Source organism: Hyperolius riggenbachi, chromosome 7 (genome assembly GCF_040937935.1).
Source record: "Hyperolius riggenbachi isolate aHypRig1 chromosome 7, aHypRig1.pri, whole genome shotgun sequence".
Lineage (NCBI taxonomy): Eukaryota > Metazoa > Chordata > Amphibia > Anura > Hyperoliidae > Hyperolius > Hyperolius riggenbachi.
Genome location: NC_090652.1, coordinates 213,037,448 through 213,058,400, shown reverse-complemented (window position 1 = coordinate 213,058,400; position 20,953 = coordinate 213,037,448). Strand labels below are relative to the sequence as shown.

Genomic DNA, 20,953 nt, shown 5'->3' with positions numbered 1-20,953 from the left:
GCAAATCATCTATTAGCCCACTGGATCAACTTGTCACATGGTTAAAAAGCTTCCCTGCGATGAGCTCCCCCTTCCCTGCTAAGGTTTCTGTAAGCTGTTACCCTTAAGGCAATTGTACAGTAAACCTGCAGTTCCCCTTTAATGTCAGCAGATCTTTTCCATGACTATCACTGGGCTCAGCTGTAAAGGTGTCCACACACCATACAATTATTTTTAATTTCTTTTCAATTCAAGAATTGCAATCAATTTTTCTGATTGATCATAAAATTTGAAAGATCTGACTAGTACACCAACGTGTGTTCATTTATTCCCCAATTATTCTCCAATTTCTCGCTCAAACAAAAAAAAAAGATTTAAATTTTTCGACACAACCGATCATTTTTATTAAATTGCCGTAAAATTAGATAATTTATTGTATCAGGTGTAGCCACCTTAAGATTTCTCTAGATTACACAGAGAACTTGAACTCCAGCCCTTTGAGGGCCATATCCATGTCAGTGTTAAGGATGGGCCGAGAAATGGAGAAATGTGTTCTACATCATGAGCCACACCTTTCCCGATACAGCCCCATAAATTAATTTGAGCTGTGTCAAAAATGTGTGAGGATCTCGGCCCAGGAGGACTGGAGTTCCATTTGCTTTCTCTAAAAAGTCATTATGCAAAAAAAGAACAAAAAGACATTATATGAAAAGGTCACACAAGGAAGTGTTTTTCTACAGAATGTCAGACTTACCCATTCCTCCCATTTACCATTAGGATTGTTTTTTGCAATAGGTTCCAGTCTCTGCCAGAGGGTTTCACATGCATACTGGGTAAGAAACAGAAATATAATGGGAGTTAGCTTGTGTGTGCATACTATATGCAATTTACCTATGCCATACCTTTCACAATTAGGTGGACCAAATTAACAGAATATTAGTGGTTTATCTGTAGATTTATACAATTTTCCACATGATGAATCATATTATATGAACAAACCACACCTTCATCCTGCTCCTTCTCATGGCTTCTCATGAATGCAAAACTAGTCAAAGTTTACAACTGAATGAACCCAAAATAGGATCCTGGCTCTGTGTGCTGGGGGTTGGATTTCAGAGCAGAACAGGTACAAAGAGGACTAAAGATGATCAATAAGATGCAAATTATTCAGAAATCACGCAAATTGTTATGCAAATGTATGCAATTTGAAAAATGACCACTCAATGTAAACCCAGGTTTACATTAATTGGTCCATTTTAAAGCTGCATATATTTGCATTAAAATGTGCATACATCTACATCAATTTGGAAGAATTTGCATATCTTTGATCATCCCTAAAGAGGACTGGTGAGGCAGAAATGGCAGTGCTAAAAGTTAATTGATGATTTAATTTCTCAAAAGTTTATTGGATTTAATCCAGGAATAATTTCAAATGTCTCCTATTTAATAGAAAAGTAGCATTTGATGAGCTGTAAGTTGAAGTTTCTGCAGCACATACCACATTCAGCATGAACATTAACATATTGACTATACAGTTTGTGTCTCCAGATTTTCTATGTACACCCTTCTCTCTGTGGCCACAGTGCAGTGCGCAGACCAGTCAGTGTAGTCTCCGGTCATACGCCCTCTTACTACGACAACAATTTGCTGAACTGAAATTTGCAGTTCAGATTTGCATATATTATGTAATAGTTTTGTTGTATGATCACAATCCTATGTGGCCAGCATTGCCAACAATGGTAATGTACCCACCACTGACCTAATATCGTATGTTTAATTCTAAAATGAATCAAAATTTATTCCTGATATTAGAAATGAATGCTGAAGCAGATCCTGAAATCAGATCCAGAAATTGTGTATCTATATGCACCAGACAGGTTTGTAAGGCTGTTGCATGTAACAAAAGTGTTAAAAAATGTCTAGGAAAAATAGTATTAGTATCCCTAGTAGTATAATGCTGTGACAGCTGGCAATAATATTGCATGACAGTCTTCAATCTCATATCTGACGTTTTAACTCTCAGGACAACAACAACAACAACAACAAATAACATTTGTAAAGCGCTTTTCTCCCGTGGGACTCAAAGCGCATAAGCATGGCTCTGACCATCGTGGTACAGAGGAAGAATTTTATAAATCTGTAAATGCCAGGCTAAACAGATGGTTTTTCAGTCTGGATTTGAATAGCTCTAGGGATGGTGCTGTCTTTACTGGGTGTGGTAGGGAGTTCCAAAGAGTAGGGGCAGCATGACAGAAGGCTCTGTCTCCAGATTTTTTGAGGTGCACTCTGGGAGTGACCAAGTTTATAGAACTTGCTGATCTGAGGTTGTGAGAGGTGTGGTGCAGCTTCAGCAAGTCCTTCATGTATCCAGGGCCCAGATTGTGCAGGGATTTGAATGTCAGCAGTCCAATCTTGAAGAGTATTCTCCATTCTACTGGTAGCCAGTGCAGTGAGCGAAGGATCGGTGTAATATGACAGTGGCGAGGCTGGTTTGTTAGCAATCTGGCAGCAGCATTCTGCACTAATTGCAGGAGACGCAGGTCCTTTTTGGGGAGGCCAGCATAAAGGGCATTGCAGTAGTCCAGCCGTGAAGTGATGAAGGCGTGGACTAGGGTTGGAAGATCCTCTGGGGGAATCAGATGTTTAATCTTTGCAATGTTCTTCAGATGAAAGAAGGAAGATTTAACTACAGATGAAATTTGGTTTCTGAAACTCAATTCCCCATCGATTAGTACGCCAAGGCTGCGCACAAGGTTGGAGCTGTTTATGTCTGAATTCCCAATCCTGATTGGTGTTGCTTTAGGATAGAGCTGTTTTGATGGTGAGCATTGGCTTTGGACAAACAGGACCTCAGTTTTGTCAGCATTCAGTTTCAACCAGTTATCATTCATCCATGCCTGAAGCTCAGCTAAGCAAGAGTTTATTTTTGGGGTAGGGTCTGTTCCACCAGGTTTGAAGGACCCTACTAAAATGTTAGTACATGCTCTTATAATATCTCATGTGTATTATTGTAATACTAGTGGACCTAAGCCCTTTTAAAAACAGGCTAGGTCTTCAATGCGTCGCGCCCATCCATTGCGTGCACACGCTCATCCGCCCGTCACGTGTGCACGCCCGCCAGCCTGTCCACTCGCCCCTTGGCCGTGCCGCTCATGTCACTCCCCCTCACTGTCTCTGCATCCCTGCACATGCGCAGAGCGCAGATGGGACACTTACAGGGACACGGGACGCAGAGACAGTAAGGTTTTATTATATAGGATACTGCTTTGTGGGCTACCAAGTAACAGACTGGCACCACTCCAATCTGTACTGCACTCTGCTGCTCGACTCTTCATTGGCTGCCAATGAGGATCAGATTTTGTCCTCTCACCTGCTTCCTCCCTCCTCTTGAATCCCCTTCAATAACACTCTCTCAAGCTCACACAATTGAAATATTTTAACACTCACTCAAAACTCACTTTTTCCGACAAGCATACACTTTATCTTAGGCCACTCTCCCTTTGACCTCTGGCCAAGCTGTACTTCCTACCAGATAACCTAAAAAGCTCAGCCTCTAGGTATGAATATTGTATGTTCCCTCACCTTGTTCCCCCCCCCCCCCCCCCCATTCCTTTAGATAGTAAGCTCGCAATGGCAGTGCTCTGCCACCTGTATCTTGGAATCGCTGTACATTTTATTGCTTATGTCACAGTAATTAACTGTATTTTGTATATTGGTGTACACCATTGTCTGTATTGTTTTGTACCCCATGATTACGTCTTGCCTTGTACAGCTCTATGGAATATGTTGGCACTTTATAAATCAATAACAAAAATTAGGGATGTGTGAGCAACATTCCCGAGCCCGGTCTTGCAAATTGTTAACTTCTTTTCAATTTGAGAAGTACAATAAATTTTTCCGATTGATTGTAACATTTTAAAAATCTGATCAATGTATCACGCAAACATTCACCACCCCCACCATTATGAAAAAGAAAATGATTGAAAACTTAAAATCTGATTTTTATTGTATCATGTGTGGCCACCTCCACTCATTACAGTATTATCTTAGGTCGTCTTTTTGGTTCATAGTTAGTTTGATTGGGAAAAAAAAATGTCCATCAAGTTCAACCAAGAAAAATAGGCTTTTGTTGTAGAGAACCCTGGGCCAAAGTAAAGACTCTAAGGAATATGGTTTACTAAATTCAAGGTAAGTTCTGAATTCATTTCAGAATTGGACTTCTGCTTAACTATTGTACTAAAAAACGTAATTTAAAGAACAATTAGGTTATGGGTCAGAAATCTAATATTTTTAAGGAAAATTTTTTGCAATTACATGATATAATCACCCATGTACAAGTATATCACACGCAAAGCACATAACCTTCAAAAACAGCTTATAGGACAGAGTGTGAAGTAGAACTAAAGTGAATTCATAGTACATTAGCTTTCAAGCTTCTTTGATTGTATTTTATGCACATTAAGTACAGCTGTAATTCTCACAGTAATACCAATATCCTCAAATGTTATACACTTTTCCATTGTAATAATGCAGCCTGAAATTGTTACTGTATAAGGCTGCTTACACACTAAGACGTTACAGGCGCACATTAGTGCAGCCTGTAACGCTCCCCCAACGCACAGCAATGTAACCCAAGTGGGCTGTTCACACAGCCCACGTCGCGTTACATGTAACGCTGCACGTTCTGCCGAAAGTGCAGCATGCTACGGCGTTACAGCGGCTTAAGCCGAGTTAGACTGTTTGCACATGCGCAGTCATGTTGGGGAGGAGCGGAGAGCGGCCAGGCACATGGCTAATTAATATTCACTGCACGTTGTGACGTGCAGTGTTTACTTCCTGGTGCGGCCGCTCTGTGCGGCGATTGGCCGGCGGGACCACGTGATGCCGCATGCGTCCAAGAGTACGCATCACGGCATCATGGACGCCAGAGTGAGCTGCACAACGCGGCTCACTCTAACGTCCACATAGAAGAGTACTAGGCCTTGCGTTAGGTGCACGTTATGCGACCTTAACGTACTACCTAACGCAACGTCTTGGTGTGTAACTAGCCTTAATGTGTAAATGTGCGTGCCTACAACAATGTCATTAAATGAGATTTTATATTTAAATGCACCTAAAATGTCTTCAAATGAGATTTTACAACTGGGACAAGGTGATCATACACGTGAAAAGAATTAGTACTGTATACCTGTATGTAAGCTGGTGAAAGACCCGTTAATGCTATTGTTCCATGCCACCAAATACCAAGGATGAGGAGGACAAACAGCCAAAGCTTCCAGAGATTGCGCATTTGTGGCCCAAAAACTCATCTATAATAGGTGGATATTTGAGACCCCATCATCTATTTGGGACTTGAAAGGAGTATTGCAACATCTGCTGGCGTAGGACAAGTGGGACACATAATGAAAAATGCACTAGTAGATTCTTAAAAAAAAATATTGAAGCCTTTCCTATTGAAGGAACTGGGCATTACAGAATTGAAACACCTGCTCTCTCCCTTCAGATACCTGCTATGCCACATAACAACTGAAGGGCACATTAGGATGTCTGGAGTAGGTCAAGAGATGCTGGAATTAGGAACACTAGAGAAGAGAGGGATGGGCAGGGGAACATTTTTTTCTGATAGGTGTGGTGGTGGGGGGCGTAGGGCTTTGGGTCTTGTACATGCGGTAGGGGTTATAATACCACTTCCTGGTGAGAAAAATGAAGGAAAGGTTCTACAAAACTGAAAGCAAATGTTTATATGTTCCTGAAAGTGTAAATAAAAAATGTAAACAATAATGCAACATGTTTGCATTACTGATTTTAATTGCATTTTAAAATGCTACCATGTTACCACAAAGGGGATAATGGACAATGTAATACATTAATGGCACATAAGGGCTGGTTCAAACTGCAAGAGCTTTTTCTAAGCACTGGTGATTTTTAGAAGCTCTTGCTAATGTAATGCTATGTGTGTGCTCTCACTTGAGCGATGTGATTTTGTAAAAATGACCCATAGCATTGTATTAGCAAGAGCTTTGCAAATCACTAGCGCTTAAAAAGCTCTTGTAGTGTGATCCAGCCCTAAAAGAATTAAGGAAGAGGTGGCTTAACTCTAAAGATTTCACAAAAATGATGGCAAAGAAATGTATTTGAGAACACTGGCAATGGATTTCGTGGGTTTCTGCCCACTTCTGCAGGCCAAATAAGTGTCGTGCTATCTAGCAAGCCAAATCTCTGAGCGCTTCTCACCTCTAGTATGCACAGTACATATAATCGGATTCTTTTTGCTTGTTGGGATAGTAAGCCAGCTGCAGTGTGTACAGATCGTTTCTGGAAAAATATGCCTTTGAACTGTTCCCCACATATCTAGCCCTTTCTCTTGTTTACCCGCACTGCATATCTCTGAGTAAAGGGTATCAGATGTTCAACATAAACTTAGGCTAGAGCCATATGAGCTAATTAATCAATTTTTTAGTGTAAACCGTGTAAGTTACACGCCAGTATTTTAAAATCGAGCTTAATAAAGCAATACAAGTACCATTGCAGATCCACTGTTTAGTACATTTAAGCAGACGTGACAATAAGAACACAAATAATTCAAAGCATCACATCTGATTAGGTGCCATTCACACCTGTCAGTGCAAACTCAATCTCATTTCCTGTATAGAAGACTTTGCATATGTGATTTTTTTTTTTTTGGGGGGGGGGGAGGATTTTTTTAATCAACTTTTGGGCCCATTTTTGCAACTTTCCTGCATTTGTATGCCATTTTTGCAGTTTGCGATTTTTCAGTGCATGCCATTGAAGTAAATTTACATGAGAATGTATCTAACTAAGTTGCGCATGATTTTTGCGAAAACCTCCTCACAATCTGTATGTAGATCTGTGGGTTCTGGTACTAGAGTTTACTATCAGAGAGCGATCTGTGGGTCACAGGTGTATCACAGGTGCTGCTACTTGTATAGAACAATGCCGGATATGGAGACAGAAAGGAGAAAAAGTGCACACTGTGATACTAGTAGGCAGGGCCGGATTTCTACTTTTCAACACCCAAGGCCAGCGATCACCAGCCGCCCCCCCCCCCCCCCCATCTAAATGAAGAATTTACTTGTGTTTGCTTATAGCGCATGCCATGCTCTGTCAGTTGTATTTTCCCCCTACAACCCGACAATGTTAAGTTGGTCCCACCACAAAAACGGACCTAACTATGACTATGGTAGAGATAAGATTTTGAGCTCCTCTGAGGACAGTCAGTGACATGACTATGTACTCTGTAATGTGCTGCAGAAGATGTCAGTGCTATATAAATACATAATAATGATATGGTAGGACATTAGACTATGACTATGGTAGGATTAGAGTGTGAGCTCCTCTGAGGACAGTCCGTGACATGACTATGTACTCTGTAAAGTGCTGCAGAAGATGTCAGTGCTATATAAATACATAATAATATCTTTTTTTAAATCTTATTTTGTACCCAGCTCTGGTACACTTTAAATACATTGGCAGAAGTTCACAGATAAGCATGACAGAGAAAGTGGATAGAGAAAGCAACAAGAGTGGGTTGGCAGGGAAAGTGAGACAGGACAGTGGGCATAGAGATAGTGAGAGGGATAATGAGAGCACTAGCCTAGAGAGAGAGAAGAGACAGGGAGGGCAGTGCAATAATACAACTATTTTGTCAGCCTAGTTAGATTACAAGTATATGCCATATGAAAAAGTATATTTGCAGAACATAACCATTCTGCCTTTGCAGCTCCCACCAACATCACAAACACAGCACAGAGGGACAATGCCTGCACCCCCAGTGTTCTCTCCCCCAAACATTGCCTTGTCCCTGGTAAGTTTCAGAATGCAGCCATCCAAGACAGACAGCAGATTCGTATTGCAGAGCAGCCAGTCTTATCTTAACACATGCCTGACATTCCTGACGCTGCCTGCAGAGACCATGAAGGAAAGGTTACAGCACGATTGGTTACAAGCAGAGACGGGACAAGGTCCTCCAGCCCCCAAGGCTGAGACACCAAAGTGCGCCCCCCCCATCCCTCCCAATCCAGCCATCACACACTGATTGCTATTAGACTAAGAGGCACCCCAGGGCCCCCAACACCTTAATCTCTAGTTATCTGGCTTGCAGTCTCTGCCATGTATCCCTTTTTCTTATTTCTCTGCTTCAAACACAATAGTAGAATGAAAGCTGAGTAAATTGTGTACTGCGCCCTGAGGCTGGAGCCTCTCTCGCCTCTACCTCGGCCCGGCCCTGTAAATGGGGGAGTATTAAGTATACATGGGGGAGTATTTAGTATAAATGGGGGAATATTAAGTATAAATGGGGGAATATTTAGTACAAGGGGGAGTATTTAGTATAAATGGGGGAATATTTAGTACAAGGGGAAGTATTTAGTATAAATGGGGGAGTATTTAGTATAAATGGGGTCGGGGAAGTATTTAGTACTAGCTGATTGCCCGGCGTTGCCTGGGTATGTATTTGGCTGGTGTTGGCTCCGCCCACTTTTCTAACCCTAACACACGACTCAATGACCTAGTTTGTGAGCTTTGCAGTATTTGGCATCAATAATTTGCATTGAAATGAAACAAATCTGATTGGCTGTGGCTCCACCCTCTTTTCTGAATTTGAACCCCAGTCACCCAATGACCAACTGTACCAGGTTTTAAGCTTGTGTCCTTAACAGTGCAAGAATGGCAGCAATTGAATATTCCCCTTGAAAAGCAATAATTGAATTTAGATTGGCTTTTGTAGGCTCCACCCTCTTTTATGAATATTAATCCCAGTCACCCAGTGACCAACTGTGCAAAGTTTGAGAACCCTATCGTTAACAGTGTAAGAATGGCTGCAGTTTACATTTTCCCAGTGAAATTTGTATTTGTCTCCGCCCACTGATGACCCAGCATTGCCTGCGTATGTATTTGGCTGGTGTTGGCTATGTCCACTTTTTGTAACAGTAACAGACAATTACTTAATTACTCAATGACCACATTTGTGAGCTTTGCAGTCTTTGGCATCAATAATTTGCATTGAAATGAAACAAATCTGATGGGTTGTTTGTGTCTCTACCCCTTTTCTGAATTTAAACTCCAGTCACTCAATAAATAACTGTAACCCATTAACAGTGCAAAAATGGCAGTAATGAAATATTTCCCTTGAAAATCAATAGATGAATTTTGATTGGCTTTTGTAGGCTCCATCCACATTTATGAATAATAGCTGATGAATCGGTGTTACCCGGGTATGTATTTGGCTGGTGTTAGCTCCGGCCACTTTTTCTAACCCTAACACACAAATACTCAATGACCAAGTTTGTGAGCTTTGGGGTCTTTGTCATCAATAATTTGTATATTTCCATAGAAATATAACAAATCAGATTGGCTGTTTGTGGCTCTGCCCCTCTCCGGCATTTGAACCCCAGTCACCCAATGACCAACTGTAGCAGGTTTGAGGCATCTGTTATTAACAGAGCAAACATGGAAGCAATTTAAATATTCCCCTTGAAAATCAACAGGTGAATTTTGATTGGCTATTATAGGCTTCACCCACTTCCCATAATATTAATTTCAGTTACCCAATGAACAACTGTACCAGGTTTGAGGCTTGTGCCATTAACAGTGCAAGAATGGCAGCAATTTAAATATTCCCTTTGAAAATCAAAAAAGGTGAATTTTGATTTTCTTTTTAGGCTCCACCCACTTTTCTGAATATTAATCCCAATCACCCAGTTACCAAGTTTTAAGCTTTTGGGTTTCTGTCATCAAAATTGTGTGAATGGAAGCAGTTTATCCAGTAAAGTAATCTGATTGGCTGTTCGTGGCTCCACCCCTTTAGTGGATTTGAACCCTAGCCACTTCATGACCGACTGTAGCTGGTTTGAGGCTTCTGCCATTATTAGTGTAAGAGTGGCAGCAGTTTCAATATTTCCCTTAAAAATCAATAGGTGAATTTTGATTGGCTGTTGTCGGTTCCACCCACTTTCCTGAATATTAATCCCAGTCATCCATTGACCAACTGTGTCATGTTTGAGAACCCTGCCAATAACAGAATGGCTGAAATCAATCTAACAAATCTGATTAGCTGTTTGTGGCTCAGACCCCTTTAGTGAATTTGGACCCTAGTCACCTATCAGGTAAGAGGCCTCTGCCATTAAGAGTGTAAGAATGGTAGCAATGTAAATATTCCCCTTGAAAATCAATAGGTGAAATTTGATTAGCTGTTGGCTCCACCCACATTTCTGAATATTAATCCCAGTCACTCAGTGGCCCACTGTGTCAAGTTTGGGAACCCTGCCATTAACAGTGTAAGAATGGCTTCAGTTTATATTTTCCCCTGGAATAAAATGTAGTTGTTGGCTCCGCCCACTTTTTCTAATCTTAACGTACAGTCACTCAATGACCAAGTTTATGAGCTTTGGGCTTTTGGTATCAATAATTTGTATATTCCCATTGAAATTAAACAAATCTGATTGGCTGTTTGTGGCTCCGCCCCCTTTATAAATTTGAACCCCAGTCACCCAGTGACTAACAGTATCAGGTTTGAAGCATCTGCTATTAACAGTGTAAGAATGGCAGCAATGTAAATATTCCCTTTGAAAATCAACAGGTGAATTTTAATTGGCTGTTGTAGGCTCCACCCACTCTCTTGAATATTCATCCCATTCACCCAGTGACCAACTGTGCAAAGTTTGAGAACCCTGCCAGTAACAGTGTAAGAATGGCTGCAGTTTATATTTTCCTAGTGAACTTTATTTTTGGCTCCGCCCACTTTTTGTAACCTTGACACACAGTCACTCAATGAGCAAGTTTGTGAGCTTTCAGGTTCCCGGCATCAAAAATCTGTGAATGGAAGCAGTTTACACACCAAGAAAGTCTGATTGGCTGTTTGTGGCCCCGCCCCTTTAGTGAATTTGGACTCCAGTCACCCAATGACCGACTGTAGCAAGTTTGAAGCCTCTGGCATTTACAGTGTAAGAATGGCAGCAGTTTTAATATTCACCTTGAAAATCAATAGGTGACTTTTGATTGGCTGTTGTAGGCTCCACCCACTTTCCTGAATATTAATCCCAGTCACCCAGTGACCAAGTTTGCCAAGTTTGAAAACCCTGGGATTAACAGTGTTAACTGCAGTTTACATTTTTCCATTTAAAATGAATGTCTGAAATTTCATTGGCTGTTTTATGCTCCGCCCATTTTTCCTGGATTTGTAACCTCGGTCACCAAGTGACCAACTGTGTCAAGTGTGGGGACTCTGGCTTAATTACTGTGAGAATGGCAGCCTTTTCCATTTTTTCCATTGACTCTAATGGGTGAAATCTGATTTACTGTTTGTAGCTCCGCCCACGTGTGCAGGGGGGCCACGAGACCCCCAGAACATGTCATCCCAGGTAGTAAGGGATCTGTATACCAAGTTTCGTTCAAATCGGTGAAGCCGTTTGAGTGATCACGGCACATACTGTATATACATACATACATACATACATACATACATACATACACACACACACACACACATCCGATTTTATATATATAGATAAATGGGGTAGAATTAAGTATAAATGGGGGAGTATTTTGTATAAATGGGGGAGTATTAAGTATTAATGGGGGAGTATTTAGTATAAGGGGGAGTATTTAGTATAAGGGGAGAGTATTTAGTATAAATGGGGGAGTATTAAGTATAAATGGGGGTGTATTTCGTATAAATGGGGGAGTATTTAGTATAAATGGGGGAGTATTAAGTATAAATGGGGGTGTATTTAGTATAAGAGGAGTATTAAGTATAAATGGGGGAGTATTTAGTATAAATGGGGGATTATTAAGTATAAATGGGGAAGTATTTAGTATACATGGGGGAGTATTTAGTATAAATGGGGGAGTATTTAATATAAATGGGGGAGTATTAAGTATAAATGGTGGAGTATTTAGTATAAATGGGGAAGTATTTAGTATAAACGGGGGAGAATTAAGTATAAATGGTGGAGTATTTTGTATAAATGGCTGAGTGTTTTGTATAAATGGGGGAGTATTAAGTATAAATGGGGGAGTATTAAGTATAAATGGGGGAGTATTTAGTATAAATGCTGAGTATTAAGTATAAATGGGGGAGTATTTAGTATAAATGGGGGAGTATTTAGTATAAATGGGGAGTATTAAGTATAAATGGGGGAGTATTTAGTATAAATGGGGGAGTATTAAGTATAAATGGGGGAGTATAAAGTATACATGGGGGAGTATTTAGTATAAATGCGGGAGTATTAAGTATAAATGGAGTATTTAGTATAAAATGGGGGAGTATTTAGTATAAATGGGCAAAGCCGGGACAAGGTCCTCCAGCGCCCAAGGCAGAGACACCAAAGTGCACCCCCCCATCCCTCCCACTCCAGCCGTCACACACTGATTGCTTTTAGACTAAGAGGTGCACCAGGGCCCCCAACACCTTAATCTCTAGTTATCTGGGTTGCAGTCTCTGCCATGTATCCCTTTTTCTTATTTCTCTGCTTCAAACACAATAGTGGAATGAAAGCTGAGTGAATTGTGCGCCCCCTCCTACACTGCGCCCTGAGGCTGGAGCCTCTCTCGCCTCTACCTTGGCCCGGCCCTGGTTACAAGTACACAGTGTACATGCACAGATGTTGCAGACACACTCTATCCCCCGTGCAGAGCTGACAGTGGCAGTGCAGGCAGAGGCTTTTTCCTATTTACCTCTCCGTGCAGGCACTATTGTCTTCCTCCTCCAGCAGGTCTGCTCGGCTGGCTCTAGGCAGCTCCATACTTTGGTACCATGATGCTGAGGGAAGGGGCAGAGAGCCAAGCAAACCTTCTGGAGGAAGGAAGGAAGGAAATAGTGGGTGCACGAAGGGGTAAATATGATAGAGCCTCTGCAAAAAGGGTCAGAAGAGCCTCCCCAGCCTGTGACCTCACTGCTCGCTCCCCGTTTGGTCAAATCTAAAGCTCACCCTCCTCTAGAGCTGATGAGGGAATAAGGGCAGAGGCTCCATCTGATCGCTGCCTGCCTGAGCCTCTCGTGTACCACCAGGACTTTTCATCCCTGCCGCTACGTGTGACGAGTAGAGATGCGGCAAACTGTTCGCCTGACGAACATCTCTGGGGCTTTTACTACTTCCGTGTCGCACTGACCCGGAGTAGTACGCCTGCGCTGCCCGGCGGAGCGCGTCCTCGATCGTTGCCGGGCACTTTCTGCGCATGAGCGTGAGCGTGACGTCGTTCACTGGCCCCCGTAAAGTTGGCCTAGTATAGGCAGTAAAGTTGCCCCCAGTTTAGGTAGTTACTTTAGTTGCCCCCAGTATAGGTAGTATAGTTGCCCCAGTGTAGGTAGTATAGTTGCCCCCAGTATAGCTAGCGTAGTTGCCCCAGTATAGGTAGCATAGTGGCCCCTGTAAAGTTGGCCTAGGATAGGTAAGAAAGTTGCCCCCAGTTTAGGTAGTTACTGTAGTTGCCCCAGTATAGGTAGTATAGTTGCCCCATTGTAGGTAGTATAGTTGCCCCAGTGTAGCTAGCATAGTTGCCCCAGTATAGCTAGCATAGTGGCCCCTGTAAAGTTGGCCTAGGATAGGTAGGAAAGTTGCCCCCAGTTTAGGTAGTTACTGTAGTTTCCCCCAGTATAGGTAGTATAGTTGCCTTAGTATAGCTAGTATAGTTGCCCCAGTGTAGGTAGTATAGTTGCCCCCAGTATAGCTAGCGTTGTTTCAGCCAGTATAGCTAGCGTAGTTGCCCCCCAGGATTGCTAGCATAGTTGCCCCCAGGATTGCTAGCATAGTTGCCCCCAGTATGCGGGAAGCTTGGAAGGAGGGGCAGTGGGGAGGGGGCCAGACCCCCCACCTCCCTCACCTGGGTCCCCTCCTTCCTGTGCTTCCCACCTCCAGATTAGCGCGGCAGACAGGAGCGTCAAGGAGCAGCGGGAGAGGAATTACTCACCTGCTTCCTGCGTTCCAGGCGATGGAGCGCAGCGTCATCGTCACATGACACTGGTCTCTGCCTTCTCCACAGCTCACTATGCTTCGGCGAATCAAGAAGCATAGTGAGCGGTGGAGAAGGCAGAGACCAGTGTCATGTGACGATGACACTGCTCTCCATCGCCTGGAACGCAGGAAGCAGGTGAGTAATTCCTCTCCTGCTGCTCCTTGCCGCTCCTGTCTGCCGAGCTAATCTGGAGGGGACCCAGGTGAGGGAGGTGGGGGGTCTGGCCCCCCTCCCCGCCGTTGTCCCCGCTGCCCCTCCTTCTTTTGCTGCTTCCCCCTCCTGCGACATGGCCTCTGTGGGAGGTCTTGGTGACACCCCCTGGGACCTCCGTCACCCGGGGCGCTCCGCCCTCCTGCGCCTAATGGCAGGAACGCCACTGAGCTAGTGCTTAGGATCAAAATAGCTCTATCCTAAATCAACACCAATCAGGATTGAGAACTCAGACATAAACAGCTCCAACCATGTGCGCATCCTTGGTGTGCTAATCGATATAGAAATGAGCCTCAGAAACCAAATCTCAGCTGTAGTCAAATCTTCCTACTTTAATCTGAGGAATATTGCAAAAATTAAACATCTCATTCCCCCAGAGGATTTTCCAACCCTAGTTCACGCCTTCATCACATTACGGCTGGACTACTGCAATGCCCTCTATGCAGGCCTCCCAAACAAGGACCTGTACCACCTGCAATTTGTACAGAATGCTGCTTCAGATTGCTAACAAACCAGCTCGCCGCTGTCTTCAAGAATGGACTGTTGACATTTAATTCCCTGCACAATTTGGGCCCTGGATACATGAAGGACTTACTGAAACTGCACCACACCTCTCAAAACCTCAGATCAGAAGGTTCCATAAACTTGGTCACTCCCAGAGTGCACCTCAAAACCTTTGGAGCCAGAGCTTTCTGTCATGCTGCCCCTACCCTTTGGAACTCGCTACCACACCCAGTAAAGGCAGCCCTTTCCCTGGAGTTATTCAAATCCGGACTGAAAAGCCACCAGTTTAGCCTGGCATTTCCGGACTTACAGAGTTCTTCCTCTGTACCACAATTTACCAATCAACCAATTATTGGTCTGAGCCATGCTTATTCGCTTTTAGTCCTACGGGAGAAAAGCGCTTTACAAATGTTATTTGTTGTTGTATGGAGCCAACATCTCTGTACTGGCACTGCGGCAAGATTAAGCTTTTCTTTTATAATATTTAATGTTTTCCCAATAGAAAAAAAGCTAACAAGATACTTTTACATAATCCAAAACTGAAAAAAGCTACACTTTCCCCATAAAGAACAAGCGACACCCATGCTAACCTAGAAATAAAAAAACACGTATATAAGTAGATAAATACTACTTCTACTTACATAACAGATGTATTGTGCTATCCATGTAATGATTCCTGTGAATTTTATAAAGGAAAAGCAGAAAATCTGATTCTAGGCAGTGGCCATCTTGCAAGCTAATGCTGACATCATATCCTCCCTGACTCTTGTTTCCCCCCCCCCTCCCTTCTCTTGCTCATTGTGTATTCATTAGCTGCCCTCCTCCCAGAATCTTCAGACACTCCCACTGAGGTGTATACTAACAACTGCACTGTCTTTTTTTTATTTACACATCCAATCACTGAGTTACCTCAGCCTTGCTTATAGACACAAGTAATCAGAGGGTTTTTCTGATAAGCAGCTAGGCAGGGAAATAAATGGAAGAGGAGGAATATATTATACAGAAAAAGAACTCCCAGCATTCAACTCTTTGGCACTGTTTGGCACTAGGGCCAGTGCTCCTAAAGTATGTGATAACTACAAACCATAACAGCAGAAAAAGTTTTGCAAGTTTTGAATGCAGGATTAGCATCTTTATCACTTAATACACTCAGACCAGTTGCTGTTGAAATTTGATTTTTATGGTGACAGACAATACCGCTTTAAACCAACATAGCTTGGTACCTTTACGGCCAGACCATTAACATCTGTTCCAATACTTCCTCCAGTTGGAATTGAATTGGGTACAACCATTGTGCTGGTCCCAGAAATGTAAATATAGGACAATGGTACCTTCAACTCTCGACTTGCAATCTGCCAGGAAATAGATATATAAGAAATAGATGTGTTACTCAATTTAAAGGAAGTTTTAACATTTTCACACAACAGGTTTGCTACAGAATTTTTCTCTTCTAATTTGACATTAAAGTGAGGCAAACAAAAAAAGTGGTAGGGCTAGTGAACACCAAAATCGCTATTGCAATCACTAACGCTTAGCAATTTCTGATAGCAATTTTGTGTAGTGTTTTTTTGTATGCAATTTTTGAATGAATGGGTGTTTTTTCTCATTCATTCAGGCTGAATCGTGTCAAAAAATGCTACATGCATTACGTTTGCGACTTCAGAAATATCACAACACTACTGCAGGAACACACTCATAGGGTTTCAGTAGCCAAGCCCTTTTCAAAGCGCTGGCGGAATGAAAAGCGCTCAGAAGCTAAAAAATGTTTACTTTCAAATAACACAAAGCAACCCATTCAAAATCCTAGAAAACGAGAACAGTAGTTTTACTTCCTGTGTTGAAGTAGGGGATATAGGCTGACCAGCCTGCCAAGAATGTATTATTAGATAATTTCATAGAGACATAAAGCTTTTCACTGTTTACATATTTTCATGCATGTACAATCATCTGTCTTTGCTGATGAAAATTACACGTTTGGCTTTGGTAACAAAGACATTACCAAGTTTTGGATTACAACAACAAAATAGAGACCTGAAAGTAAATAAACTCACATACAAAGATTTCTTTCTACATCCTTTTTTATTTTTGAACATTAAAGGAAATCTGTGCTAAAGAAATTGTAACTCCAAAATAACTAACCTAAAACATGCCTAGCTTGTTTCAGCACCATCTGAATAGGGATGGCCAATGAGACAAAATAATTCCAAGTGGGCACAAATTTAATGCAAATGTATGCAGCATTAAAATGGGCCAGTTGCCATAACAGCTGCTTTTGACTAGTACATTTCTCAACTGCATAACTTAGCACTAAAATACACAAAGATTTGTATCAACTCAAAATGATTTGCATCTCATTGAACTTCCCTTCTTCTGAGTCATTCACCTTCAAAGTATTACACAGTTTGGTAAATATAGCCCACTCTGCCAAAAAACCTTTACATGCTTGTGATGATGCATCCTCCAGCCTGGGTTCTGGGGTTTTATGAACTTGGGCTGCTGTTTCACAGTGTTATGACCTCCCATGGTGCCTTTTAGGAGAGGGGCTTGGTGCATGCTGCCACTAACCACTTCCTCTGGTTTCATATATGAGGCAGCATGGCTACAGTTTATTGTGTCTATACCCTAAGGCCTTTACTCACATGAGGAATGTCACCCGGAGGGGATTGGTTCTAGATCTCTCAGACAACATTGCAGGACCGAGGCAGCCAGGTGAATCACTAGCTTTCAGGTTTGCGTTGTGTTCTATTACTACCATGATGGAGCAGCGTGAGTGTAGTGTCACGTATAAGCCAGGTTGGCCACAACGATAGCAGGAGGTACACATGCTGGATTCTTAGCAGTAGTGGTCATTATTGGCCACCTCGGTCAAGTTTTATCTAGCGGATGTACACAGCTTTATTCTCTGCTTTTCACTATAAGAGATGCACCCATCAGTGAGGCCATGATGGGCTTAAAGTGACTGTGTCAGGTGTTAAACTCACAAATAACTTTTATTGACTTTTTTTTACATAAAACACAATACATAGCTAAGAAAACATATGTACTATAGAATACCTAGCTAAGAAAACATATGCAATATAGAATACCTAGGTAAGAAAACATGCAATATAGTTTATCATATATGTCATACCTGCATCACCTTTGTGTTAAGACCCTGGCCTAGTTCAACTCCACCGTGATTGACAAGGACTTTCCCATCTCTGTAGATATGAACCAAAGCTGCAGCCTGAGGACCAAACAAACAAGAGATAAAACCCTATTGCATGAAAACATCATAACAGAGTAACCAAGCAGCTCAGGGTGACCCAGACTACTAGGAATATATAGGGGGATAAAAGGGACCAAAAAGCCCCCTACTAAAAAAAAGCAAAGCTTGGTGTATTTGCCTTCTTAAAACAGAAGGAAATCTGCAATAATTCAGCTATAAGTGAACATTTGTGATTACCCACAATGCACTACTACTGAATATGCAAATTATCCCTTTTCGCCCTTGGTATGCCAAGCAAGCATCCAGAACTGCTGGTGTATAGCAAGCCTATAGCTATAAATTTTACACAGCAATATCAACCCCACATGTAGACAGCCTGTTTCGGACTTTTGGTCCTCATCAGTACATGGCAGGGATTAATAAGGCTGTATGGGATAGGGCTTGGACCAGTACAACAGAGTAACCAAGCAGCTCGGGGTGACCCAAACTACTAGGAATGTATACATCATCAAATACATTCTGTAGAAACGAAAATCGAGATAGGAATAGCCGAACACTGTACTGTATTCAGTGTTGCCAACTGTCAGTAAATTTACTGACAGTCGGTAAAAAAGTAAACCTATCTGGGCTGCCAGTAAAGTCCGTGATAACTTTGTGGTGTCAGTAAAAAAACAACTCTCTCTTCCCTAGTAGGCTACAACACTAACTACTTATCAGTTCATGTATCACTCTGAAATGTACACTGCTCTAGCTAGTTGGCCATACATTTGTAGACTTGGCGGCCGATTGACCATCAGATTCAATAATTAATCATCAATTTTGATGAAATTTTGTGCTGAGCATGCCCAATCGACAATTCAACAAATTCCAGCAACCGGGCATGCTGGAAAATCCCGGGCTAACATGCTCAGTTGTGTGTATGGCAATAAGGTTGTGTGATAAAGGCAAATGACAAATGTGACCGAAACCCCTGGTTGCGTCCCCCCAATGTACACCGCCAGTGCCTATGCATTAGTACTTTACCTGTCCAGTGTCTGCAGCTTTTGCTGCACTCTTCTTCCTCATTCCCACCCCATGTGGTTGCCAATGTATTGCACGTGGGGTGCTTGTGTAAAATCTTTACTTTAATTTCAGTAATATTAGACGTCAGTAAAACAAATGTTCCGTCAGTAAATTTTTGAGCTATGTCAGTAAAAAAGAATTTGGAGGTTGGCAACACTGACTGTATTGTTTAACAAGTAAGATGACAAAAGATTTAACTTTGAACACATTTATTATGAGTATTTTCTTGCTTGCTGCTGGTGGCTTATAAGGCATTTTCTTACAAGTTGTAAAAATATCACCTAGAAGAAAACTCAGGAGAAAAAGTGAATTGCATATGGGCCCTTGGTCCATATTCAATTATCCGTTTCTCCTCAGTTTTTTCCTAGGATATACTTTTTTCATTGTCTGTTTAAAGTTACTTTTTAGCACTCTGCAATTGAAAAAATATCAAAAAGTAGGTGAAAAAGTAATGTCAAAATTATTTTAAGTATTTTCTTGCTTGGTGGTGGTTTAAAGGCCATTTTATTGACAAGTTTGAAAATATCACCTAGGGGAAAATTTAGGAGAAAAAGTTAATTGCATATGGACCCATGTGATAAAATGCATTTTAACTACTAAATGACCGCCTCACGCCAATTGGCGTGAACACGGCGGCTCCCCCAGGACCGCATAACACCAATTGACGTTAAGTCCTGGAAGAGGAGATTGCTCTGCTCCATCATCAGTCTCCCAGTGGCGATAGCCGCTAGGAGACTGTTTGAGGGCAAAACCGCCGTCTGTTTACATTGTACAGTACTGCGATCTATGGCAGCGCTGTACTGGGGAAAGCCGTGTCACTCAGCTGTCAACTGGCTGCTCCTGATGCCTATGACAGCCGATCGCTGTCATTGGCTGGCCGGGGGAGGGTGGGAAATTAAATAAATAAAAAAATGCACAAATTTATTTAAAAAACAACATCAAACAAATAAAAAAAATAAAAAAACACAGGAGCAGTGATCAAAGCCCACCAACAAAAATCTCAGAAAAGGGGGGATGGAGGAATCACTTGTGTGCCGAGTTGCACCACCCTACAGTGAGCCCTTAAAGCTGCAGTGGCCTGAATTGTAAAAAATAGCCTGGTCACTAGAGATGTCGTGAACCTCCAATTTTTGGTTCGCGCAAACTTTCGCGAACCGCAATAGACTTCAATGAGGAGGCGAACTTAAAAAATTTTTAAAATTTCTGCTGACTAGAAAAATGATAGAAAATATGTTTCAAGGGGTCTAATACCTGGAGGAAGACATGGTTGAGTGAACATCAAAAGTCCCTGAAAGTGAGTTACCTACCACACACTGAGACCTGAGTTCAATTCCCTGCCAATGTGAGTTGGCTTTTGGAGTTTTGGCATGCTACAAATCCTTAAGCAAGCTAATTTTTCTCTTGGATTGATCATAATGGTACATGCTAGGCTGGCTTCAGCATGTAGTGTTGTTGGTGGTATAGTGGTTAAGTGAGTTACCTACCACACACTGAGACCTGGGTTTAATTCCCAGCCAATGTGAGTTGGCTTTTGACATGCTACAAATCCTTAAAGGGATACTGTAGGGGGGTCGGGGTAAAATGAGTTGAACTTACCCGGGGCTTCTAATGGTCCCCCGCAGGCATCCTGTGCCCGCGCAGCTGCTCACTGATGCTCCTGCTCCGCCTCCGGTTCACTTCTGTAATTTCTGACTTTAAAGTCAGAAAACCCCTGCGCCTGCGTTGCCGTGTCCTCGCTTCCCCTGATGTCACCAGAAGCGTACTGCGCAGGCACAGACCATACTGGGCTTGTGCTATACACTCCTGGTGACATCAGCGGGAACGAGGACACGGCAACGCAGGCGCAGGGGTTTTCTGACTTTAAAGTCAGAAATTACAGAAGTGAACCGGAGGTGGGGCCAGAGCATTGGGGAGTGGCTGCGCGGGCACAGGATGTCTGCGGGGGACCATTAGAAGCCCCGGGTAACTTCAACTCATTTTCCCCCGACCCCCCCTACAGTATCCCTTTAAGCAAGCTAA

General features: G+C 42.3%; 1 protein-coding gene across 4 annotated transcripts in view; it reads right to left on the bottom strand.

Moving 5' to 3' along the window:
* LOC137524808 (aldehyde oxidase 1-like) overlaps window positions 1-20,953 on the bottom strand; it is a 279,754-nt gene that overhangs the window by 35,357 nt on the left and 223,444 nt on the right. For all 4 annotated transcript variants that reach the window (XM_068245130.1, XM_068245132.1, XM_068245133.1 and 1 more), the window contains 3 exons: window positions 17,795-17,890; window positions 15,888-16,016; window positions 734-808 (listed from right to left, as the gene is read on the bottom strand). In XM_068245130.1, coding sequence (XP_068101231.1) covers window positions 734-808; window positions 15,888-16,016; window positions 17,795-17,890 — 300 coding nt within the window. The remainder of the gene's footprint in view (window positions 1-733; window positions 809-15,887; window positions 16,017-17,794; window positions 17,891-20,953) is intronic.